Consider the following 27,147-nt stretch of genomic DNA (forward strand, 5'->3'; position numbering starts at 1 on the left):
GTCAGAACTAAAATAAATAAGCAAAAAATATTTATTAAATATTAAAATGTTTTATTTTAAAATAATGTAAATGGGCCTTGAGAATCATGGATGATCAAACAATTAGTGAGAGAAAGCAAATGGATGAAATGGACCTCAAGTTAAGGAGCACTCTACACTGACCATTATTCAATATTTACACTAGAATTGTATTTTATCTTATAAATTGTAAGCTATTTGAGGGTAAACATGACATCTTTTCTTTTCTGCACAATGTTTACCATAGTCTCATACACCTAGAAGTAATAAAAATAGCTAGTTAGCATTTATCGAGTGTTTCTTTAATATATGTTATTTCAACAACCTATGAGACATTATAATTAGCCCATTCAATGAAGAACTTGAGACTCAGATTATGTGACTTAATTGAAATTTCTAATGGACTGAGTCAAAATTTGAACACAGATCTGAACATAGATCTTCCTGTTTACATCATATTCATCACTCTTTTCATTTATTGGTTAGCATTAAATATATATTTGCTGACTCAATTACTGCTTTTGTGAGTTCTGACTGTAGAAATGCTTTTATTACAAATAAGCCATAAAGAAAAAAAAGGAAGTCTCTGTATTAAACAGTTTATGGTCTCATTTGTATGGCACTTCTGAATAAATTTAAGACAATTATCTAAACACATTTCGGTACTGTTTTGTGTTCTTATGAGAAAAGAATGTACTTATTATATGTAGGGAAATAAAATATTAAGATTAGAAGAGGCTTCCAAAATATTTTTTTAGTCTATATTTTTTAGATAAGGGTTGGTTTGTCTCCTCTTGCTCTCTTCCTCTAACCCTCCTCCTCCTTGTTGTGTTTGATCTAATTACTCCTCTTTAAATTATATAAAATTTTATGATTTATTGTTGTCAACCTATATGTCAGTGATTTTTACGCTCAACACTATTTTCATAAAATTAAAATGAAAAATGTAACAAATTTAACCACTGGGGAAATACTTTCTTCTCTTGGCTTTTCATTCTCCTTTATTGGATCTTCCTTTTCTCTTCATATGGGGCTGCTCCTTCATCTTTCTCTTTTTTCCAGTTCACTAATTACATTTCCTTTAGTGGTGTGAAAAAGTACATGTTGATGATTCCCAAATTTCGATCTATAGACCACGCCTTTCTCTGGCTGCAGAATCACATATTCCAACTGACTACTTGAAAATAACAATCGAATTACTAATATTATCTCAAACTTAACATTTCTATAACTGAAATTTTGATCTTACCCTTCAAATTTGCTCCACCTGAAGTCTCTCCCATCTCAACTGATTGGTAACTCCACCTTTTCGGTTGCTCAGTTCAAAAGTCCCAGAATCATCCTTGACTCTTCTTCTCTCATACCCTTCATTCAATCATCGGGAACTTACAAAAGAATCTGATCACCTCTTACCACTTCCACCAGAGCCACTGGGTCAAGACACTGTCATTGCCCCCTTCCTTTCTTTTTGCCTACCCTAAAGTCTCGTCTCAAAAAAAGTCTGAGTGATGCTTTTATTTTTATTATTTGTTTATTGGGGTAACATTGACTTTTGTTTGTTTGTGTTTTGTTTTTAAGGCAAGGAACCCTTGGTTGATTGCAAGGACTTTGTCATCTCACAATCCCTTACTTTTAAGCCTACAGCACCTGGTTTTCCTAGGTGGTCTCTCATCCAAGTACTCAGCAGGCCCGACCCTGCTTAGCTTCCGAGATCTGACAGGATCAGGTTTGTTCAGGTTGGCATGGCCACAGACCTGAGTGATGCTTTTAAAATGTAAGCCAGGTCATGTCATTCATCTTCTCAAATCCTCCAAGAGATACACATCTCACATAAAACAAACACCAAAGTCCCTACAAAACCCTACATAATCTGCGACTCTTAACCATTTCTCTTTCCTCTCTTTCTCTCCTCCTTTCTCATCTGACTCCTGGCCTTCATAGTGTTTCCCAAACAGGCTAGGCTTGCTACTGACCAGGAACCTCCGAGGTGTGTGGTTCCTTTGCCTGGGCTGTTTTCCTCAGATTAGCATATCTTCCCCCAGATAACGGCATAGCCTTCAAATTTTTGCTCAATGTAACATTTAAAAGCTACATGCTCCTCTACCCTACCATCTCCTTTTATTCTACTTTTCCCATGTCGTGTATTACTTTATAGCACACCAAACTATCATTTGTGAGCCCAGTTTAGCTCTTTCTAGTAGAATGTAAACTCTATGGCAAAGATTGTTTTGTTCCAATGTTTTGAGGGCTCGGCACATAGAAAAACGTTCAAAAAAGAATTCCACGAATTCATCATTTCAATATCCACACAGTTGAGTAACCCCCTTAAATTTCCTCCAATGTTAAGCTTCAGAACCATCTTAAATGGCTACAGCTCACGTGGCATTCAACATTTTTCTTTAAGACCTCCGGCCCCCGGAAGTAAAAGCCTAAGAAAGCCAGTCAGAAGAGGAAGTTATTTCCGTTTCCGTACAGACAAGGAGCAAACGCCATGGAGAAGGCGGGGGATAAGAGCGGCGGTAGCAAAAAGAAAGGGCTGAAACGCAAAGCCGCTACCGAAGAACCTCAGGATACTGCAGTTGCCGAGGATGGGGCGACGGAAAGCGCAGGCCAAACCCCGAAAGCGGCTGCTTTTCCTCCAGGCTTCAGCATTTCAGAGATTAAGAACAAGCAGCGGCGACACTTAATGTTCACGCGGTGGAAACAGCAACAGCGGAAGGTACGAGAGATGGAAGCGGCAGGGCGCATGCGCGATGTAGTTTGCAGGAGGTGGGGGTTTGGGTGGAGGTGTTGCACATGCGTGATCACCTCTACCTGGGGTCCCCGGCGGTGGTGATTATTCCGCGAGGGAAGGTGGAACCTCTTAGGTTCTGGTCCCCTCTCTCTACTTTTTGCCTGAGCTATAAAAGTAGTGAAAATGACGCCCTCTTTATCTAGGAGGCAAAAGTCACCGTCTCCGCTTCGTTCCATCTACTTGCTGTTGGTTAATTCCTAGAATCCGTAATACAGGCAATAATATGTAAATCCAAAAACGATTCTTCTCTGATTCCTGCAGCAACTCTTACCGAAATTAATACTGTAAAGTTTCTACTAATTGTATTTACTCTTTACAGCCTTATCCTCACGTAATTCTGGGAGATAAATAAGAGGAGATGAACAAATTAAGCCCAAGGTCACAATGCTCATTTGTGGTTAAATTACAGTCGAAAGCAAACATTTGCTTATTCTTGCACATAGTAAAAGTTCATACACATAATACTCTTTCTGTGCCTGCCTTGAGGCCCTGGACTGAATCTTATTTATCTTAAGTGTCAAAGTGCTCTTGGAATACTTAGAAAGGAGCATCTAACCCTTTTTGGTGTGCGAGTATGGGGGAATGATGTCCTAGAAGACTTTTTTGAGACTATAATTTCTCATCCGACACCTGACGGATTAAGGTTTTTATAAGCACGGGAAGGATGGGGAGGTGTAGGGGAGAAGTATTTTCTGATGTGTATCAAGCTTTCCGTTCAAAAATCTCCAGAGGGTACACATTTACAGAAAAACTATTCCAACTCACCTTGTAAATTCTCAATAATTTTAAAAGCATATTTTGATTATAAAATATATGGGTAACTAGCTATGGTTTTATTGGAAGCAACCTGAAAACTCATCTCCCATTCCCATTTATTTTTAGTACTCTCCAGGTGAAGCAACCAGTATAGCCATGGTTTTCTTTAGGATACAACTTGTTAGGAATGTAAAACAAAACAACAAAAACTCGTTTAGACATACATTTTGCACTATCACTTAATCTGAAGTTTCGTAGTAAGAGATAAAGTTCGTGAAATTGTGAAATATTCAAACTTGCCAATTTAGATTTTTTTTTTTTAAGGAGCAAGATCTTTGTTAAGTGTGATTGGTCAGTTAGCCTATTTGTTTTACAGTAACTTAGGTATGAAAATCTATGCCAGCATGTTTATTTTAATACAAAAATTACTAAAACTACGTAGTTTTAGTAACTTGTGGTTTCAATATGTTTGTGATATAACTAGTGATTTCTCAATTTTTTTTAGGAAAAGTTGGCAGCTAAGAAAAAACTTAAAAAAGAGAGAGAAGCTCTTGGTGATAAGGTAAATCTATCTATTTATTATATAAGCTGAGTATGCGTGATTGCTGGTTCTTTCAGTATTCCATTATGTTGAAATGCCTAGTCGTTACCATGTTGTTGGACGTTCGCCCTCTTTTTTATTCATTTTTATTAACAATAGTAATATTACATATTTCTTTGTGTAAATTGCTCCTCCCTTTCATTCCTTACCATAAATCCCCCAAACTAGAATTACTAGTTCAGCAGATAGAACAGATTTGTAGCTTTTGTTAATATGTTTCTGAATAGCTTTCTGGAAGTATTCTAACAAAGCTACATGTATATGTACTTTTGTAATTTTTTCCATTTTGTTTGTTTTTTTTCCTCATAGTGGATAGTTATTTTGATCTCAGTTTCTTCTCTCTGCTACTTCTGTCTGGATTTAAGCCATTTCATCCAATGTTAGCAATTCTTTCAGTATGTATATGTTTCTGCTCAGAGAGTTAAGCCTTTTTAAATCAATATTGTTAGGATTGATGTAGCAGTACATTGAAATGAGGAACAGATAGAGTTTTGGAATTGTTTGCAGATTTCTGTTATGCTTCCCTAATCATAATGCAACATTATTTATGTAAAATGCTTTGACAGCTTAATCTTTTATCTTTTACTTAGGCTCCGCCAAAGCCTATACCCAAGACCATTGACAACCAGCGAGTGTATGATGAAACCACAGTAGACCCTAATGATGAAGAGGTAATGTTAGAAGTCTTAAGTAAATTTGGATGACCACACTTGATATATTATCTGTTTGTATGTTGACATACTGGCTTGTAAATTGTATAATGGACTGATTGAGGTATAATGCTGGCATAATATCATGTTCACTATAGATTATTTAATACTTAAGTTTCCCAACAATGCTATGGAAAAAGTGATTTATTTTCTAGAAATGTATTGTATTTTATGCTTGTGTAAACTTTTTTGTCATTTAATATTTTTATAGTATTTTTTATATCATTTGATAAGCATTTCACATACTATAGAATTTTCTAGTATTTGTTAGACATTTTGATAACTATTTGTTGGGGTTTTTTTGTGTCCTTATAAAACTCTTGGTTTCAAAATAACCTACTTTTCACATTTTCTCTTTAGTTTACAACAGTACAGTGAGAGAATCAAAGTTTTTAAAACTTTGCATATAATTTTTAAATTTTGTACAGGAAACTTGGTTTTGTTGTTTGCTTTCAAACAATGCTTTTGTCAACATTCTTTAACATACCTCCTGGTATACTCACTCACTCATTCAGTTAGTCTTCCACCAAGTGGTCATTGATTGCCTGCTATCTATTGGGATCTTTTTTAGGGACTTGGGATCCATCAGTGTGCATGGGATCTATCAATGCATAGCGCTTATACGTATATACACAGAATTTCTGCCCACCCAGCTCACATTCTAGGAAGAGAGTCAAACAATGAACATAACAAATGAATTATATGTTAGCAGGTGATAGGTCACTAGAATTAACAAGTGGGATGAAAGAGATTCAGAACTATGTGGAATAGAGAGCTTGCAATTTTATATATATATATATATATATATATATATATATATATATGAATTTGTATGTGTGTATACATTTTATTTGTTTTGACAATTTCAGACTTAATAGAAAAATAGAAATTTATATATACCCTTCACCCAGATTTCCTAAATGTTAAATTGTACCATATTTGGCTTTCATTTATATTCTCTCTGAAATGCTTGAGAGTAAGTGGCAGACACGAAGCCCTTTTACTCCTGTATATTTTAGTATATTTTACCTATAAAAGTGTTTTTTAAATAAGCACAATGTACAGTTATCAAAATCGGATAATTAACTTTGATATACAATATTATCTAATAGGTTATACAGATGTCACCAGTTTCCCAATGATGTCATTTTTAGCAAAAGAAAAATCCAAGCTCATGCATTTTACTCCATTATGACTCTAACCTCCTTTAATTTGGAACAGATCCTCATGTGGTCTTTGCTTTTAATGACATTGACATTTTTGAAGAGTATAGACCAGGTACTCATATAATGTCACTAAATATGAGTTTGATGTTGCTCATGATTGTATTCAGTTTATGTACTTTTGACTACAGATATGATTTTATTTTCATTGCATCTTACTAGGAGTCACATTGTTGATTTTCCTATTACTGGTTATGTTAACTTTCATCATTTGGTTAAAGTGTCTGACAGGTTTCTCCATTATAGTTACTATTTTTCCCTTTGTAATTAGTAAGTGTTTGGGAGAGGGGATACCTTAAGATTATGTAAATGTGTGTTACTCTTCAAACTCACCCAAGATTTTGCAATTACAAATAATTTTTTTCTAATCCGATAGGTGATAAATTTTTTAGTATAGTTTTAATTTGATGTTCACTTGTTATGAATGGGGTTATTTGTTCATGTCTCTTGCCCATTTTTCTGTGGGTTAGAGTTGCAGTTTCATACACAGTGGTCAGGGTACACGTCATTGGAAAGATGATCTTTTAGCAAAGACTTGAAGGATATAAAGAAATTAGTCTTCTTTGGGTGAAAAGTACTCCAGGATGGGGCAACAACCAGTGCAAAAACTCCAAGGCAAGAGAGTATGCTTAGCATGTTTTTGAGGAACAGTAAAGAAGCCCGGGTAGACAAACTAGTTTAGGAAGCTGCCGAAGTAATCCAGGAAAAAGATGATGATAATGCTGATCACGACTTGAGTGTTGAGAATTGATCTGATTCTGAGTTGTTGTTGTTTTTTCTGGGTATATTTTGAAATTAGAGCTACTTGAACTTCTTGATCGATTAGATATGGGATGTGACAGAGGATTCAAAGATGGTATTGAGTTTTTTAGCCTGATCAATTAGAAGGATGGAATTGTCATTGATGAGATATGACTGGAGATAGATTGGGGATCATAGACATACAGGGGCTACATATATGTAAAAGATTCCCTAAATATTTCCCTAGGGGAAAATTTGTTGAATCGTGGAGTGCATAAATGTTCAACTTTCCATGATAGTGCCAAAATGTTTCTCAAAGTAGTGGTGGTATCATTTTGCACTCTCATAGTATAAGAGCAATGTTTTTGGTCATCTGCATTCTGACTAATGTTTGTTATATTTAAACTAGTGATAAAGGGCTAACTCATTGTGGTTTGAGTTTGCATTTCCCTGATTTTTAACGTGATTGAGCATCTTTTTATATACGTACTGTGTTTTTGGTAAAAATATGCCAAGCTTATGTCTTTTGCCCAAATTTTCTACCCTGTAGGATATTTTACTAATTTGTAAAACTTCTCTTTATAATTTGGATGCTAATCCTTTATATATGTTATGAGTATCTTCCAATTTGTGGTTCTTTTTCTTTGTATGCCTTTTGATGAACAAAAGTCCTTAATATAGTTAGATTTTAAACTTAAAATATTTAATGGTTTTTTTGTATATTTGAGAAATTTTCCTATGATCATAAGTTTTCATGTTTTTTTTTCCTAAAATAATTGGAGAGTTGCCTTTCACATTTACATATGTAATCATCAGGAATTGATTTTTCTGTTTGGTGTGAGAAAAGAAACCCATTTCTTTCTTCCCCTGCCAGCTCCCTCTCCCCACCATATATACCCACTTTCTCCAGCACCATTTTTAGAGTAGTGCAACCTTTCCCCAAAGTGAATTGTAATGCTGTATCATATATCAGGTATCCATACATGCTCGGCCCTTTTCTGTGCTTTCTATTTACTTGGTCAGTCTATCACTATTATCACTTCTTTACATTTTTAATTATTTAGCTTCATGATAAGTTTTGATACCTGTTAGGGCAAGATGTCCCTCCTCAACCCCATCCTCAAATCCCTCTCTTCATGTGTGTTCTCTTCCTGGACTTTTGTCTTCCATATGAAATTATATATTGCACTAAAGCAGATTGGTTTGTGGGTCTCTGTATATGTTTTATTTAGGTCTTTAAACACTTAAGATGTATTTCAGTGAATTTCATAATTTTCTTCATATAAGTTTTACACATAAATATTGTTAGAGCTATTCCTGGTTCTCTTTTTTCTTATCAGTGTAAATTACATCTCTTTCAAAATTGTTTTATTTGCTGATTTATAAAAATGCAATTGATTTTTAGATAGTGATCTTCTAACCAATAGTTTATCAAATTTATTTCTATTAATTTGTCTGAATATTGTTTTCATGTTTAGGTAAATCTTTTGTTTTTTACTTTCAGTCCATTAAGTTTTTTTTTGTTTTTGTTTTCCTTCCTCATTTTTATGCTGACTAGAACCTCTAGCATGTCAAATAAATAGAAAAAGCACTGGTGGCATCTTGATTTTAAAGAGTATATTTCTAATGTGTCATCATTAATATTTGTGATACATTAATGATATAGTCTTCTTATGAATTAAGGAAATTCCATTTTTCTTTTTTTGCTGATTTTATTTTTTTTGTCATAAATGAATATAGAATGTTATTGATGCTTTTTCTGCAGACATTGAGGTAATTATGCACTTTTTCTACCAGTAGTTGAATAAACAGGTTTTCTTTCTTATAAAGTAGTAAATGGAATAGATTTTCTAATATTAAACCTCTTTGAATTCTTGGGATAAATCCAGTTTAGTTATGTTGTTATATCTTTCTTTTATACATTGTTTTTGTTTGTTAATACTTTGCTAAGAAATATAGACCTGTGTTCATGGTGAGATTGTAGTAATGTCCCCTTTTCATCCCTAATCTTTGAGCTTTTCACCTAAGATATATCTATTTTGTTATTCTTTTCAAACTGCTTTTTTCTTTGATCTTACCTATTGAATCTTTGTTTTCGAATTCATTTATAGCTCCCTTTCTCTTTATTCTTTCTTTGTTTCTGCACTCTTGAGTTTATTCTGTTTTTATTTATTTGATTGATTTTTCATCTTTTCTAATATAAGAGCAGTTAAGGCCACAAAATTCCCTCTAAGTACCATTTTTGGTATATCCTACAACTGTTAAGGTGTGTTCCTATCATTATTGTTCAAATCTTAGTATCTCTCTTAATAGAAGAGTTGATATCTTATAATTTCATTAGTTTTTTGCTCGATGTATTTTTTTTTATTAGTTTTCCGCCTAATCCCTATTTCTTTTCTTCCACCTACCTAGGGTCATTTGCTCTTTTCTTAGCTTCTTAAGATGAAAGATTATTGATTTTATACTTCTTTCTGTCTAATACAAGCATTTAACCTCTGTTTTTCCCCCTGAGCACTGCTTTAGCAACATCCCATAAATTTTGTTGTCTTTTTTTGTTTTCATTTCCATTCTGTTCAAAATATTTTCTAATTTCCCTTGATTTCTTCTTTATCTTGTTTATTTTTAAAATGTGTGTTGTTTAATTTCCAGATATTTTAGGATTTCTGATATTTCTTTCTGCTGTTGATTTCTAATTTTTTTATTGGGGTCGTGGAATGTGCTTTTAGTCTTTTTCAATTAAAGAGGCTGTTTTATGTGCTAGTGTATGATTTATTTTGGAGAATGGTCTCCATGTGCCCTTGAAAAACATATGTATTGTGCTGTTGTAAGAGTTGTTTCAAGTTGATTGTATTGTTCATGTTTTCTATATTGATGAATGTCTTTCTAGTCATATCAGTTACTGAGAGAGGAGTATTGAAATCTCCACAGCTATAATTGTTGAATTGTTCATTTCTTCCATTCCTGTCAGTTTTGCTTCCTGTCTTTTTGGGAGTTCTTATGTTAGGTGCATATACATTTATAATGATTATATCTTTCTGGTGTAATTTTTTCTCCATGCTTTTATTTTCAACTAGTTTGTGTCTTTGAATTTAAAGTGTCATGTACAGAAAGCATATGGTTGGATGTTGCTTTTTTATTCAGTCGGACAATTAAAATTAATTTTGATAACGATTTGCATTTGCCATTTTTTATATTAAAATTTTTTTCAATTATAGTTGGCATACAATAAATATTATATTAGTTTCAGGTGTACAACATAGTGTTTAGACATTTATATTACTTAAGAAGTGATCACTCTGATAATTCTAGTACTCATCTGACACCATAGTCATTACAATATTATTGGCTGTTTTGTAAATATCAATTTGTACTTCTTAATCCCTTCCCCTTTTTAACCCACTCCACAATGCCACTTCCATCTGGCATCCTTCAAAATGTTCTCTGTATCTATGAGTTTATTTCTGTTTTATTTTGCTCTTTTGATTCTACATGTAAGAAAATTCACATGGCCTTTATCCTTCACTGTCTAACTCATTCCACTCAGTACAATACCCTCTAGGTTCATCCATGTTGTTGCAGATGGCAAGATTATTTTATGGCTGAGTAATATTTAATTGTGTATGTATACCACCTCTTTATGCATTTATCCATTGATGAACATTCATGTTACCTCCATATATTGGCTATTGTAAATAATGCTGCAATTAACATATGGATGTACATGTTCCTTTATAGTAGTATTTTGGGTTTCTTCAGATAAATACCCGGAAGTGGGATTACTGGGTCCTTTTTTGTTTCTTATTATAACCTTTGTTTCAAAGTCTATTATGTCTGATATAAATGTTGGTAGTCCCAGTTTTTTTTTTTTTTTCATTTCCATGTTCATGAAATATCTTTTTCCCTTTATTTTCAGTCTATGTTTGTCTTTCAATCTAAAGTGAGTCTCCGGTAGGCAGCATACATAAGGGTCTTGTTTTCTTATCCATATGGCCACCCTATCTTTTGATTGGAATACGTAATCCTTTCTAATTTGAAGTAATTGTTGATAAATGTGTAATTATTGCCATGTTTTATTCACATTTTTAATCTTTTTATTCTTTCTCAAGAAATCCCTCCAGCATTTCTTATAATACTGGTTTGGTGGTGATGAACGCCATTAGCTTTTTCTTGTCTTTGAAGCCGTTCATCTGTCCTTTTTTCCTAAATGATAGCTTTGCTGAGTAATCTTGGTTGTAGGTCCTTGCTTTTTCATCACTTTGAATATTTTGTACCAGTCCCTTCTGGCCTGCAAAGTTTCTATTGAGAAATCAGCTGACAGTATTATGGGAGCTCCCTTGTAGGTAACTAATTGACTTTCTCTTGCTGCTTTTAAGATTCTCTCTTTGTCTTTAAGCTTTAGCATTTAATTATGATGAGTGTTGGCGTTGGCCTCTTTGGATTCATTTGGTTTAGGACTCTGTGCTTCCTGGGCTGTTATATGTCTGTTTCCTTCACCAGGTTAGGGACATTTTCCATCATTATTTCTTTAAATAGGTTTTTAGTTCTTTGCTTTCTCTCTCTCTGGTACCCCTATGATGTTAATGTTGGTATATATTTGATGTTGTCCCACAGGCCCCTTAAACTAAATTCTCATGTTTTTTGGATTCTTTTTTCTTGTTGCTGTTCTGTTTGGGTGTCTTCTAAATCATTGGTTCAGTCCTACAAGGGGGCTCCTCCCATAAGACTATATCAGCTGAGGTTGTAAGGACTTCTTTTCTTGGTACTAGAACCCTGGCTTGGGGACCCCAGTGTGGGGCCGGGACCCCTTGCTCCTCAGGGGGACCTCCACAGCCCAGATATCCCTCCCCATTCTCAACTACCATATGTGGTTGTAGGACCAGCAGATTTCACATCTCCACCCCTCCTACCAGTCTCAATGTGATCTCTTGTGTAGGACCTCTGTTTAGCCAGACCCCTGGCAACTTCCAATAATGGTTGTTCCATAGTTTAGTTGTAATTTTGATGTGGTTGTGAGAGGAGGGATCTTAACCTTGCCATTTTCCTTTTCTCCACAACTTATATCTTTATAGTTTGTTCCTCCTTGACTGTTTCCTTTTTTATTAAATATTTTTAATATGCTGTTTTAATTCTTCTTGTTTTTTTAAGCTATATATATATTTTTTAGTAGTTTCTGTAGGAATTACATCATGCACCTTTATTACAATCTACTTCAAGTGAATACACAATTCTGGTAAAACATAGCAAGTTTGCACTAGTGTAGCTTCATTTCCTCCACTATTGCTCATGCTATTATTGTCATATATACTACTTCTGTTTATGTTGCATATCCAGTTGTAATTACTGCTTTAAACAATCTTTTGTTTTTTAAAGACATTAAGAGTCTACACAAACACAGTCTTATGTGTTTATCTTCATATTTACCGTTTTTTCTTTCCTTCCTCTGGATTCAAGTTACCATCTAGTGTCACTTTCTTTTAACTTGTAGGATTTCCTTAAGTCTTTGTTTTTATATCAGGTCTAAATAGCAGTTATTTGTTTTTATGTGAAAATGTACATAGTTTGCCTTCATTTTTGAAAGATAATTTTGTAGGCTATAGAATCCTTGGCTTTTTCTTTTTGTAGTTTGAGTATATTCCATTGTATTGTGACCTTCATTATTTCCCCTGTACACAATTTATTTTTTCTCATATTTTTCAAAATTTCATCTGATTTTGGTTTTTAGCAGTTTGACTCTGATGTATTTAAGTAGTATTCTTTCATTTTATCTGACTTGGGTTTATAGAGTTCAGAGAGCCAAGTTTTTCATCAAATCTGGGGAATTTTCTGCAATTATTTCTTCAACTATTTTTTTCTGCTTTTTTCAAACCTCTAATTTTGGGATTCCCTTTCACACACTGCTGAAATAGTTAACATTGTCCTCAAAATTTCTCCACCTTTGCTACTTTTTCTGTAATTGATTTCTCTGTCCTGCAGACTGGATATTATTTATTACTCTTTTTTATAGTTCATTGGCTTTTCTGCCATTCCAGGTCTTTTGTGTCCATATTTTCGATTCCTTGAATTTTTTTATTATGGCTACTTGGAATTTTCATTAAATTCAACATATAGGCCTACTTAGTCAATTTTTGACTGCTTTTTTTCTGGTCATTCTTGTTTCTTTGCTTATCTGACATATATACTACTTCTGTTTATGTTGCATATCCAGTTGTAATTACTGCTTTAAACAATTTTTTTTTTAAAGACATTAAGAGTCTATACAAACACAGTCTTATGTCTTTATCTTCATATTTAGACAGCATATTGCACCAACTAGTTTTATTTTTAAGGGTTATTGGCATTTTTTTAGTAACTTGCCTAGAACTAAACTGTGGGCTCTATCTCCTTAATAGCCCTATGCCTCTATGTATTTTTTGTAATTTTTCACCTAACTCCCTAGGGATTTCCCCTGGGTTTGTGGCACTTAATATCCAGTTAGTGATTCGGATAGAGGTTGTGTTGAGATACCTTGAGCCACTAAGACATACATAGTTCTGACAAGCTGTGTGTGGATTGATGAATGTATTTAAAGTTGCAGCCAGTGCTTAGGTCTCCCTTGCTGCTCATGTGCTCTGGATTCTTAGGTGTCCCATGTGTAGTTTAGCTGTCAACTAGGGATTTGTGGAAAGATTATGTTGCCTCTCTTTGGCTCTTTCTCTTTCCAGAACTCTTAAATTTCTGGTTCCTTTAAATTTCCACACTTAACCTAAAATGGGCCTGTAACCTTTGACTGGGGTTTACACACATACCCCCCCCCCGCCCCCCGCCTGCTCCCATCCTGAATTGAGTCCACCACCTCTGGATTCAGGATCGTTGGTTCTTGCTTAACATCAGACCTAAAGTTGGTCAAGTTACTGTTTTCACCAGTTAGGTTGATGGGGGAAATGGAGTAGCTCCAGGCAAGATTCCTGATACTCTTGCCTATAGCTGTACCAATTTCTTTTTTTCAAGAAGAAATGTACCTCAGTCTGTATCCTGAAATTGTTTTTGACATTTTTTTCCGATTTTATACTTGTATTTCTATATAAAGGAAATCACCCACTTCTTTGTGTTATCATTAATGTAAGTTCCCCCTAGGCCTTCCTTAAATTCCCTATCAGTTAGGTAATCACTGTCATAGAATCCTTCTAGAACTACTTTTAAAATTCTGGCCCAATAGCTTATTTAATGTAAAATTTTCTCTTTCTCTTCTCAGGTTGCTTTTGATGAAGCTACAGATGAATTTGCTTCTTACTTCAACAGACAAACTTCTCCCAAGATTCTCATCACAACATCAGATAGACCTCATGGGGTAATAAATACATTAATCAGTATAGTTCTTAAATTCCTAATTTTATTTTATTACTTAGTCTATTTAAAGGAACTCAGTTCACAAGAGTTAAATTCTTAGTAATTCCCTTAGATAAGGCTGTGAATAGGCTAAATAAAATGTTATACTGGTGAAGCAATGTAGGTTCACTAAGCATGATTCTTCAGCATACAGTTTTCATCCTCAACACTATTAACGTTTTGGGCTGGATAAGTTTTGTTTATGGGGGTTGTCCTGTTCATTATAGGATGTTCAGCAGTATCCCTGACCTCCATCCTTTAGATACCAGTACCAGACATCCCCGAACCCCAGTCATCACCAAAAATGTTTCCAGACATTGCCAACAGTCCCATGGTAGAGCATAATCACCCCCACTTGATAACTACTACTTTTAGGATGATCAGCCTTAAGTGCAGGATGAAACGCTGTTCAGATTTTATTCTTTCCTTAGCCTTGCTCTCTATTAATAACATCATTATACCTTTCTTTGTAAATATATATCACCTAAGATTTTTATTTTTACTTTTGAAGATTGTTATTTTTGTTTTACAGAGAACAGTGCGACTCTGTGAACAGCTATCCACAGTTATACCAAACTCACATGTTTATTACAGAAGAGGACTGGCTCTGAAAAAAATTATTCCACAGTGTATCTCCAGGGATTTTACAGATCTGATTGTTATTAATGAAGATCGTAAAACACCAAGTATCCTTTTGTTTTTTAAGGACTCCTATTTTGCATGGTTTTTGTTAAAAATTAGCAATAACAAAACTCTTGTACAGTCCAGGTACTTAGGATCTGATCTTCGGATTTTGTAGTTTTCTTTTGACACAAACCACAATTTGGTGGCAATATTCTAGAAAGGATTAAAGCCTTGATTTAGGTCATAAGAAATGACCTTTACCTCTCTTAACCCCGTAAGATTTTATGATTTTTTTTCCCACGTGCAAATGATGCAGTAATACTTTTGGCTATGCCTCATGAAGTTGAACTTGTGGTAAATTTTTTTTGGGAAAAAAAGAATTCAAATGTTTATTGCTAATCTGCTATGTGGTTGGCCCGCTGTTAAAACAGATCTATCTTCCAAGAGCTAATGGATTAGTTGGAAATAAAGGCATTTACATGTCTACAACTCAAATAAGTGACAAGTGTTACAGTAACAATAAGAACTGAGATTTAAAACTTAATTTTGACTAAAAAGAAGTGGCATTTGAAGTGGGCCTTAATGGATGAGTAAAATATTCTAAGTATTTGAAATAACATGAGCAAAAAACACACGACTTGAGGAATGTTATATAGGTAGTAATTTTAGTTTGCAGTATCCCAGACTTCAAAACCCTGGGCTGCTACTAACCCTGCTGCATAGGCAAGTCTTACTTGTAGTTTAGACTCTCTCGAGCACTATTCTTTGTTCAGGGTAGACAGTAAGTGGTTATTAATTAGTTGATTTTAATTTGTAGTACACATTAGTCCCAAGAGTAAGAGCATGTCTCTTGAGAAATGCTAATAACCTTGATTCCAAGAAGAGCTTAGGAGTCTCTGGTCTTGTGGAATATTCTAGTATCTTGTGGAATATCCTAATCTTACATATGTACATAAAGCTATAAAAGTGTGCATTTTTTAGGGTAATAAGGCCTTTGACTTGGAGGTAAACATTGTTTACAATGCTAGTTACCGTAGAATCCTATCCTGTCTTACCATTCCTACTGTAGTAGAAATTAGTTTTCATCTACTTTAGTTGAACGCCCACTCTATTGAGAGTGATGATGAGCTATTATATTGTAAAAAGAGAAAAAGTAGGACAAGTTAAAATCTATTTTTCTGATAGATTTAAGTTGCTTAGGTTGCCTATGTGTCACTTGAGTTTGGCATATGCCGAGACAATTTCCACTCCCCCAGAGGAATACCTGTACCCACCTGTTTACCTAGCTACAGATTTCAGGAGCCTGTGGGCATACAGAGGACCAATTATTTAAACAGTTTAAGATTTAGATCACAGAGTTCAGTGTGATCTTAGCTTTATGAACAGATGGATTAATTCTGAGTCACTTGCCAAATGGCCCAACTGCTCATTTTAAAATGAGCAGTGTTCGTCTACGTAAAGAAATTAAGGTAAGTTTTATGCTTTCCTTGATTCGTGTGGTCTCACAGTATTTGCTTAAATAGATGCTGTTACTAATTGATTTTAATAATGGCATTTGCTTTCCTCATTAAAGTAAGTTTTATATACTGACAGTTTTCTTGTGAGACTGTTGTAATTGAATTATGGCGAACAGGCAGTTGCCTTCATTACTAACTTTTTGATGCATCCATAGCATATTAAAATACTTATTTTGTGAATTTTGATAAACCATCTGGTTGTCATTAAAATTACTTAAAATTTTCAAATTTGTCATGTATATTAAAAGACTTAAAAATTATGATAGTTTTGCCAATTAACATGTTTTTTTTTTTCATGATTTTTGTAGAGAAGAGGCAAAGACCCCACAGAGCACATACCTGAAATAATTCTGAATAATTTTACAACAAGGCTGGGCCATTCTATTGGAAGGATGTTTGCATCTCTCTTTCCCCATAATCCTCAGTTTATTGGAAGGCAGGTTGCCACGTTTCATAATCAACGAGATTATATCTTCTTCAGATTTCACAGGTGAGGAAGATACTTTGACTTTTTGTACTTTGACTTCAATCATGAAATACATTTTTAACATAAGCCTCATTTCTAATGTATTGTGACAGGTATTACAGATGAAAAGTAAATTATCTTTTGGACCCTGTCATTAATTGTAAATAACAGTTGGGTTATGCAGACTAATTCCCTTAACTTCTTTTTAATTTTGAAGATACATATTCAAGAGTGAAAAGAAAGTGGGAATTCAGGAACTTGGACCACGTTTTACCTTAAAATTAAGATCTCTTCAGAAAGGAACCTTTGATTCTAAATATGGAGAATATGAATGGGTCCATAAGGTATGTGTTTACTCTCTGAGAAGCCATTTAGACAATTTTAAAAGTATGGAATAAGAAAGCATGTATACTTTTTGAGTGTTTATACCTTAAGTTATAATTCTGAATTTTTTCCCAATGAACTAGAAAGAACCATTCTTTGATGCAGTGTTTAGGTCTGGTTCTTCTGAAGAATCCTAACAATCAGGTTGTTCTCAAAGTGGGGCCAGCAGCATCACTTAGAAACTTATTGGGCAACGACTTATTGAATCTGCAACTTAGGGAGTAGGCCCTAGAAATCTGTTTATAAGCCTGTGTTACCCTGAATTATTGGTGCATGATTGAACTACTGTGTATAATTTTTGTAGGGTTGGAGATCATTATCTTAAATCATAAAGGAAAACTTCATTATTTTAAAACATTCTCTTTTCTAGAAAAGTTATCTACTTAAATGACTTTTTAAAAAATTTTATATCTATTACCCACATATATTGGAACTGTAACTTTCGGTATCTTTCATATTAGACCTAATGACTATTTAGTCTTCAGAGACAGTGTTTTAGCAGCTACACATGGATTGTTTACTAACTTTTTATCCCCTCATTTTCAGCCCCGGGAAATGGATACAAGTAGAAGAAAATTCCATTTATGAAGTACTGAGGGAATAGTATTGGATTTTGCTGAACGGGCCTACCTTGAAATTGTGACAGAAGGCCTTTTTCAAAAGGCATTTACTGATTTTATAAACCTTGTTTATGTCTGGACAAATTACCAAGTGCCATGAATTTTCCACTTACCATTGTTGTAGAAAATACAAATAAAAGTCATTTTGGTAAAAGTTTAGAAGTTGCAATATAGGTTTCCTAAAATTTAATTATTTTATTTTTTGGGTAACTGTCAATAACACGTTGGAATCAAGATTCAAACTAACTTTCCCATTTGCACTTAAATGGAATATGTGGGCTAGAGAAAAATACAGTGCTTGGTAGATTACTGTGTAAACAACTCACTGGTTTTCTACCAGATTAATCTTGGATCTGGCAGAGTTTTAAACTCCATTTCCTGAATGAGTGGAGGATAGGTTTATGGTGGGATGTTTTAACATTCCCTTAAGCCTTTCAGAAAGGTAAAAATCTTAAAGCAAAATGATTTACAAAGAACTTATAGCAGGGTTCCAAATTATTGAAGCTAATTTTTGGTTCCTTTTTTTCTTGCTACTCTGTAGCTCATTACATTGTACTGTAGTACTCTATTCAAGAATGGTCGAATTCTGAAGTTTTTCTTATGTCTTATGGAATTCTTACATTCAGTTTTTCTCTACTATCCTTATTAGGAGATCCATCTGTTATGATGTAGATAACTTTTAGGTATAATGGTAATACCCCTACAAAGGAATTTATTAGAAATATCTATTAAAACAAAGTTAACCCTAAAAATACTCAATAGAAACTGTAGTAGTATTAGCAGCCACCTTCTGACCATTAAAATAACAAAAGTTAGCAACTTACCTTTATTCCTCTAATATGCGATAAAGTTATGTGAGAAAAGTTGGTGGAACAAACTCTAAAAACTTAACCCATAATGATGAGAAAATTGTCATTTATCTTAGATGCTCAAAACAAATAAATACACTGTATTTAATAACAATTAAGCAAAAAAAATTTAATACTAGGTATTTTATTGTATATTGCCGCCAGTGTATATAAAATAATTACGCTTGTGAAATAGAAATTCATGAAAATTCAGAGAGGTAGATGTTAAGGACTGACAAAAGCAGAAGTTTGTGTATAGTATGGCACGTGTTATAGGCATAAGCTTTTTGTACAGGCTTCAAATTTAGTTCTCCTTTGAATATTCACTGGTTCGTGGAAAGTGGTTTAGAAAACCTGAAATGGGAAAAAAAAGTGAATTAGGGTAAAGTGTCAAAGAACAATAGTTTTTCTGAATAGCAATACATCTTGCATTACTTTTAGGGCATTTATCTAAATGTAAGTTTATAAAGTACTTTCAATTAAACTAAATCTATTTTTTAAAAAATATACATCATAAGGTTTCTAGAAACAAATGAGAATTAAAATGAGAAAAGACTATGGTGTAAAATGTAACTTTCTCTTAATTTTCACAACCGCTCTGAAGTACTTATCACTTATGGTTTATAAACAGATTTAAAGATTTGCCAAGATCGTCACCAAAATACACTCTGTATCTTAATTTTAAAAAAAGGTTAATATAAAAACATTTAGTCTGAGAAAAATCAGAAGACCCCTAGAAAATGAGCAGTAGTACTGGAGAGAGCAATTTAGCAATATCTACTTCTATTTACCTAAATAAACCTATTCACAAAGTAAAATGTGTACATGGATATTGACTGTAGTGATGTTTTAACAGCAAAGAACTAGAATATCCTAAGTGTAAATCAACAGAGGAATGGATTTAAAAAAAAAAAAAAAAAAAAAAAACCAAGGTTTATACATGATGGAATACTATAAGCCATTAAAAATGACTAAATCTGCACATCAACACATATCTCAAAAATAATACAAGTTATACCTTAAACAACAGCTAGGTTCTAAAACTATAAATAAGAGCAAAAACATGAGCATACCAATTTCAGAATAATCATCTATGTAGAAAAGTATAAAAAGTGTATCTTATTTTTAAAAATTAACAAGGTAAACCATTTAATTCAGGATGGTATACAGAGTTCTTTAGACTTCTGAGATAGTCCATAACAAAAAATGTTCAAGAGTCATAAAGGCAGAAAACAGCAAATTGGCTTAAGTTTGTTTGCTAAAGGCTCACCAAAGAAGCACTCTCGAGCTCCCAAGTAGAGTAACAGTTTGACTAATGTTGTTGAATTTTAAATGTCATTAACTCTTGAATAATTTTACTGCTATTTTAGAGATGGATCTTAATTAGGTAGAGTATACATATAAGTACCAAGATTTTTGCTTCAGTGTAGCCTCAAATTTGGAAACCATGAACATCTCACTGACGAACAATAATTAATTAAATAAGAGAATTCTTACATGTTTTTAAAAAGCAGAATGAAAAACTACATATTATCCTCATTTTTAAAAACTAATTTTTTTCTCTCGAAAAGGAAATAGGTTATATCGATCATGGTAATTTTTGTTTTTCTTGAACTATCTGTTGCAAAATTACTTGAGCTTTCTAAAAATATATAAAAATCGTATGTTTTTAAAAACTATGAGTTTAAAGACAACGTAGATTCTTTGCATCCATGCCACTCGTGGGCCTACAACCACTCCGGGAGTTAACCTGAGAGGTTGTAAGAAATGTAGCGTTTACTTTGGAACTACTGAATTACAATTTCCATTTTAACAAAGTGATTTGTAGATACATTCAAGTTTGAGAAGAAATGCTTTTACATCAAAATATTTTCCTAGCCCAAAGTGTTTCAAATCTTAATATCCACAAAACTTTTATTATACTGCCAGGATTAATAGCCATTATTTTACTTTGAAATCTGGGTTGTTATTCCAGCCGAATTTGTAACATTAGCATTTAAATACTTATCTGTAGACTTCTATGAAACGTAGACTCCTATTAACAGCCAGTTAAGAAACCAGACTTCTAATCAGTATTTTATATCAAATAAAATTATTTTGTAAAGTGGAACAGAGGTTTAAAAGGATCTTTAATAAACCATAATATGAAATTTCCAAAAACTGTCCTGTAGAATATTGCCAAAAGCAAGGAACCTATTAAACTTAAATATGAAGGAGCTACAGTGTTAAAAAGAATTACTTCCTTATGAAGAACCTGTTACTTAAGGGTGGTGTTTTTTTTCCCCAGTGCTTCAAAAATTTTAACCAACTTAACCAATTATTGTATTTACTGGAAACATGCTGTACTTATACAGACTTCCTGGACACTCCCAAGTCTACAAAGCTTAATTAGGGAGGGCACAACTGTGCAACATGGTATTTTAGGAAGCAGCTTCCTGGACTTTGAGGAGTTAGAATGTTTGTAAAGGTTGTGTGCCATAGTAAAGTCGTCATCTTTTTTTTTTTTTTTTTTTTTTTTTTAAAGCACTATTAGTTTAAGGTTGTTTCTTAGGTCTCTGGAGAGCACCCTGACTACAGTCCTGTGGATTTTTAAAGGATAGCACCTTTGGGTTACATTTTAAATTATTGATAGCGTATTTTTGGTCACATCTCTTTTGGGCTAACAGGTTTTTTATTCAACTATTTCATTTTCTCTTACATTCAAGACTCCTCTAATTCTTTCTTATGGTCCCCTATAGCCAGGTTCTATTAGAACAGTAACATCAGAATTAGTCCAAATCAACTGGCAGTACTTTAGAAGTTGTCTGCATAAACATTGCAGATATTTAAAAAACTGTCTAAATATTTGCTAGATACACAAAATGAAATTAGCATTTAGGGATCCCCAAACACACCATTAGGCCAATGCTATAAAAATATGGCTTGTCACAGAAATGGAATTTTCTAGTAACTAATATCCTCTTTATGGTTATTAAATCCCATTTAACCCTCCTTACGGTAAAAGAGAAACAACCTTTGTGACTACTCAATCAGTAAATTTCATCAATCCTCACTTCCTCACAAAACAAAAAGAATGGAAATTTGAAGTGCCAAACAAAAAGACCTGACCAGTTATTCCTGCTGTGTGGGGTTTTGTTATTTTAATATAAGGAAACTTACCTCCAAAGATTAGTTTCACTACAAAAAGGAACAGACTTTCTGGGGTCTGAAGGGATTTGTACTTGAAGAGACTCCAGTCAGCAGGGGGTCATGATGAGCATTCTGCAGACAGAACTGTTTCAAATCTGCAGCAGCCTGAGAAACCTATAAATAACAAAGGAGAAGGGGAGGGGGAGTGGGAGGTCGTGAGAATATTTTATGGAAGGTTTTCTCAAATCGTTCAAAATACCTGCAATAAACACTTAACTCAAAAGATACATACTAATTGAAGGTCAACAGTCATGTTCTGAGTTCTTACACTTGCAATGCTATAAGAATTATTTTGCTTATTAGAAGCATCAAATGATTCATTACAAACAGTACAGTTTCGTTTTATCTGCAAAGCCCAGCACATCCTTGCCAGTTTAACAGGCCGTTCAAGTGCACTCCTGAGGGTACTCAACATCTTGTACTAAATCTTGTGTACAACATCTTGTAATACACACAATATTAGAGGTTAAGCAAAAAGGGTTAAAATTGTAGCAAACTATTACTTTGTCTTAAAAGCAGTATTTCTGGGAAAAATGCTGTTAATGAACATTCTAAATCTGAACCATTCAGTTCATTGTTTTGGTATTATGTACCATTATCAGCTATTTAATGTTACAAAATTAGACAGTATCAGAAAGGCTGACAGCAAACTTCAATAACTTAAAACAACTTCACTAAGCAGCCTGCCTTTAAGAAACTATATTTGCCTTAAATGTGATTTAATAATTTTTATATGTGTATGCAATGCCATTACAACAGGACTCAAGGAACTTCTATGGCTTTATATTTTGTTTATATACTGTACTATTTAAATATCTATTTGTGTATATCCTGAGTAAGGTGATTCAGGACACAAAAACAACAAAGTGAATGGTTCAGATGTAGAACATGAATGACTAAAAGATGTCCCAAATAAATATCTTAAATCTTGAATTGAGGTTTTAGGAAGATGGGGAAAATAATTATTTATTCTCAGTCTTAACTATCCCCAGGGTGGGTGAGAGCAATTGACCAGTCCAGCTTGGGTACTTGGCCTTTGAAAGGGGGTTAAGAGCACCACAGATGCTCTTCTATATCAAGAAATCCTGCAGTTTACCGCTCTACCCCAGACATTACCCGATAAAAGGGTCCATCATCCTGAGATGAATCTAAACTCTGCTCTCAATCTATATGTATGTTTGACTTACACAACAGTCCAAGGTAATGATTTCCACAGGTTTATTTAACAACCGTGTAAAAAAGTAGTTTTAAAATACCTGGTACCAAGTTCTATAACAAATGATCACCCTGCTCTCTCCTCCCCCAAAAGGCATAGAGCTAAAGTAAGGGAATGAGGGGTATCATGTTTCACAATCTTATAACTTGATTCTGTTCACATTAACCAACAGTAAGAATATAGTATCTTTAATTTTCTGCCTAAAGTGTAAGTAAGCTCCAACTTAACTCCCTTTCACAAACTGCTCAATCACCACTATGTGCCAAATATACTTCTAGACACTGAGAAGACTAACAGCAGCCCAGGTCCCTGGTGTTACAAGGAGCTGACAATTCAGAGGAAAAGAGAAAAGGTCCTCTGTAGAAAAAAGAGTGACTTCTTAGATCGTGATCTCTGGGAAAGTGTCTCTGAGGTGACATTTAAACATCTTGAAGATACGAAATCCAGCCAAGTAACCTTCCATGAGAAGCCAATCAATGAGAATTCAGAGCAGTGGGGAAAATACACCAAGGCTTAAACTAAACAAGCTGCTAACCTATAAGGCAGTGTAATAATCATCATCCAGGAGGCTGAAACCCCTATAATCCTGGCATAATTATTGGTGCCCTCATTTACTCTCAAAAGTGTCCTGGTTGGCAATAGGTGTATGGTCACCCTACATGTGGGAGAATTTGTAAAGCATTTGATAATTTCTATCAGTTGTACTCAAATAGAAACAGTAAACATGAGCTAGTTTAAGAATATCACCCCTAAAAAAACAGTCATGGATAAAATAGATGCACAAAATGAAATTGAATTAACCACATTTTGCAACTCATCTAAAGAAAAGCTCATTTAAGGTTGCAAGGTAAGATCCCCGCCCCCACCACACTCCTAGCTACAGCCTGAATGTCACATTAAAAACTTAAACCCAAATCACTAATGATGGCTTTAATAATCTCGACCAGAAGTCTCCTAAGGAATTAAGTATAGGAAGCAGACTTCATGTTGCATAGTTAGTGGATGGGCTATAATTTTCATAATAAAGCCCTTGAAGTACTTTAGTCTTAGACTTTATCTCATTTTCTTCCGGAGAGTAGAGTTAAGCACCCCTACCTAACACTTACTGCATTCAACAAGCATTTTTTTCTTTCCTGGGCCACTCCAATCTATGATAAAGGCAAGCCTGAATTATAATGTAATGGTTGGTAAAGCAATATATGATTTCAATTTTCATCATTAAATCTAGCCAAGACGAACCATAAACTACTGGAATGAGGTTAAGAATCTGGAGATTAGAGAAATGGATTCCAAACAGCAATGGAGTCAACAGGACGTCTTAAAGGACAGGAAAGGAGGGGAATCCCACATCAAGACTGACGGGAATTTCCCTTCTCTCCTGAGGTGAAGACAACTAAGTTAGATACCTGACATTTCTATTTAAGGAAGTAGGTAAATGAGAGACCATCTTACTCCATAAAACATCTCAAGGAGAAGTAAAGACTAGCCTGATGAGTACAGAATCAAATCATCTCATAAACTGGCTGCTTCTTTCAACAGAGTACATATTTATTCTCCTCTGGTTCTTCTAATTACTAGTGTTTAACACGCGAGCTGACCTGCCTCCGAAAGAAGCCAATTCACATAGATATGGAATAGCACTAGAATGTCAAGTTGTTACATCAACACACACGAAAGGCTTTTTCCTCAAAGTAAATAACCCAAGAAAATGTTAATGTCGACCAGATGCCAAAATAAATAAGACTGGTCCACTCTTAATCTAATCACTTTCTCGGGTATGAGGACCAGCAGATAACCCCAAGGTCTGATCTTGGCAACTGCCAAATAGGTATGAAATGCACGCTTTGTACGAGATTGTACCCCTTCACCACGGGGGGCCGTTTCAAGAACAAACATGCTTCTTTAACCTATAGTTTAAGTTATGCAAGAATTCGTTCTGAAGTACGTGCTCAGTGGATGAAAGGAGCTGGAGATAAAATCTACTAAAAGGAGTAGGTCCGGAAAGTTGACATGGAAAAAAATACGTTAGTTCTGAATCGAAAGTCGGATAAAATCCTCGTCCAGTGACGAGAAACAGTGGACGCTGGTAGAGAGGGACGGGAAGGGTGCAGACGGCGCGCGGAGGAGCAGCTGTTGTTGGCCAGGCCAGCCATGGAGTCACTGCGGAGGGAGGGAAAGAGGGAGGAAGGGCCGGAATGCGGAAAGCCGCTGTTCAGTCCAGGGGCCAGCCCGCTTTGGAAAGTTCTGGGGCGGAAGGGCGCACTAACTGGCCCCGCAAACCATAGCGCCCACCCAGCCGCTTGATCTCTAAAGCTGGGCGCCCCCGGGTCGCCGCCGCCGAGCCCGCGCCCTCCCCAGGAGAATCGCGTCGCGCCCGCCCCAGCCAGCTCCGGGCTGGATCTTCCCCGCCGCCGCCTCCGCCTTCCCCTCCCCCGCCGCCGCCCGCCCCCGCTCACCTTCACGCGGTTGAGCCCAGCCTCTAGCCGGAGCTGCTGGACCACCTTCTTCATAGCGGTGACGCTGGAAGAACCAGACATGGCGCACGCGGGAGTCGGGCCGAGGTGTCGGTGGTGGGTCGCTGAGTTGTCTGTCCGCGGGGCCAGACGGCGGGGCAGCGCAGGGAGGGGCGGGGCTCGGAACTTTGTCTCTAAGTTTCCGGTTCTTCGCCCAGCGGCTCCGCCCTCGGCGCGCATGCGTGCCCTCCGCCGCCAGCGGTTTCGGCTCCCTGCGGGGGCGGACCACGAGCCGGAGGGAGGCGGAGGAAGGAGCGAGAAGGGGTGGAGTAGACGGTGGGCGCGGCAGCTGCGGGAAGTGAGCGCGGCCAGAGGCTCAGCCTTTCCTACCTCCCTCCCTCTGTGGAGAGGCGGATTTGGGAGAGGTAAGGAAAGAATTTGTCATCGGCCGCCAAGACTCGGACTGTGAAGAGCACCGATCAGGGAAAGTCAGACGTTGGAGGGAGTTTATATAAAAGGCCTGGTGACGAGGTGACAAGGAGGCTCCAGTTTTCCAAACGGAGTTGGCGGCAGAGGTTCTGGCGTGTGTGTCAGTGGCAACTTATCCCCATAGAGACGTGTCTCTAAGTGACCCAAGTTTGTCCAACGTGCCCGCTTCCCTACCGTCAGACCCCCGAGGCCGAAAGAGGGTGCGGAGGTCACTGTAACCGACCCAGGAGAGCCGGGTGGCGGGGAGCAGAGGCGTTGATTCCCTAGAGAAAAGATATTCTCAAGATTTGGCTTCTGTCGCCTCTTACCTCTTTGTTTTTCGAGGTTGTGGGGAAGCTAAGGTAGTAGCTAAAGATTACACCTGTTTCATCCTTTTAATTTGGGAGATTAACGCTTTACTTTAAAAAGTAAAACGTCTTTTTATGTTCCGGGAAAGTTTACTGTTTTGTGTTTCACTTATAACATTACTTGCTTCTTGAAATTGATCTTCAAAAGGGTTTTCTGGAGAGAGACAGTAGGATCGAGCCAAGCAAAATAGGCTCAGTCAGTGCATGTTTCACCCATGGAAACGTATATGTTATGTTTCCTATTCTGCTGAGATAGTCCATCAACGAATATACTAATATTTTCTATAATTATGAATAATTTCATCATTAATGCATTCCATTTTTTTGTATAGTGAAAAATTCCATGTATAATTTCCTCTATGTCAACAAACCCTATTTTATTTACTAAATTTAGTTTACAAAAATGTACAGTGTACTTTAGTATTTTACTTCATACAATGGAAGTAATGACGAGGGTTATAAATCAGGGTTTGAATTCTGTTTCCCTCTGCCCTTGGTATCCCTAGGCAAGCCACATAAATTTTACTGAGCCTGTTTCCTCATTTTAAAATGAAATAATAAAACTTACTTCCCGGAGTTGTTTTTGAGAGTGAAATGAAACTGTATACGTAGAAAATATGATAAATATCTCAATAAATGTCAGTTCTCCTTGTTCCCCAAAAGTATTTTAAATTATTTCACCTTTGATGCCTTGTTGGCTAATCTTATTCACACATTACAGATTTGGAAAATTGAACATAAATATCTTTAGTCAAAGAATCTTTTATTTCACAGTAGTTGTAGAAT

At 35.4% G+C, this 27,147-nt stretch overlaps 3 protein-coding genes and 1 pseudogene across 8 annotated transcripts in view; 2 read left to right on the forward strand and 2 right to left on the reverse strand.

Annotated features, from left to right (window-relative positions):
* Nucleotides 1–1,653: 1,653 nt before the first annotated feature.
* Nucleotides 1,654–1,772, reverse strand: LOC118606939 (annotated as a pseudogene).
* Nucleotides 1,773–2,480: 708 nt separating this feature from the next.
* RPF1 (ribosome production factor 1 homolog) lies at nt 2,481–17,978 on the forward strand. Its single transcript, XM_016146077.2, has 9 exons — nt 2,481–2,737; nt 4,074–4,130; nt 4,760–4,840; nt 14,075–14,170; nt 14,741–14,894; nt 16,219–16,301; nt 16,658–16,839; nt 17,033–17,159; nt 17,746–17,978. The coding sequence occupies exons 1-9, from the start codon at nt 2,510–2,512 to the stop codon at nt 17,785–17,787; spliced, it is 1,050 nt and encodes a 349-aa protein (XP_016001563.1). The 5' UTR covers nt 2,481–2,509; the 3' UTR covers nt 17,788–17,978.
* Nucleotides 17,979–18,782: 804 nt separating this feature from the next.
* GNG5 (G protein subunit gamma 5) lies at nt 18,783–25,702 on the reverse strand. The gene is made up of 3 exons (XM_016146078.2): nt 25,529–25,702; nt 21,827–21,970; nt 18,783–19,021 (listed from the first exon to the last, which is right to left on the reverse strand). Exons 1-2 carry the CDS (start codon nt 25,607–25,609, stop codon nt 21,845–21,847), a joined length of 207 nt encoding a protein of 68 aa, XP_016001564.1. The 5' UTR covers nt 25,610–25,702; the 3' UTR covers nt 18,783–19,021; nt 21,827–21,844.
* A 44-nt stretch (nt 25,703–25,746) lies between these two features.
* The window catches only part of SPATA1 (spermatogenesis associated 1), a 44,953-nt gene continuing 43,552 nt past the window's right edge, over nt 25,747–27,147 (forward strand). For 2 of the 6 annotated variants that reach the window (XM_036235649.1, XM_016146067.2), the window contains exon 1: nt 25,749–26,355. The gene's annotated coding sequence lies outside the window, so the exon portion shown is untranslated. Of the gene's footprint in view, nt 26,356–27,147 lie in introns of all 6 variants that reach the window. The other 4 variants (XM_036235641.1, XM_036235642.1, XM_036235666.1 and 1 more) reach the window with 4 other exon arrangements.

This window comes from Rousettus aegyptiacus, unplaced genomic scaffold (genome assembly GCF_014176215.1).
Source record: "Rousettus aegyptiacus isolate mRouAeg1 unplaced genomic scaffold, mRouAeg1.p scaffold_m13_p_1, whole genome shotgun sequence".
NCBI lineage: Eukaryota > Metazoa > Chordata > Mammalia > Chiroptera > Pteropodidae > Rousettus > Rousettus aegyptiacus.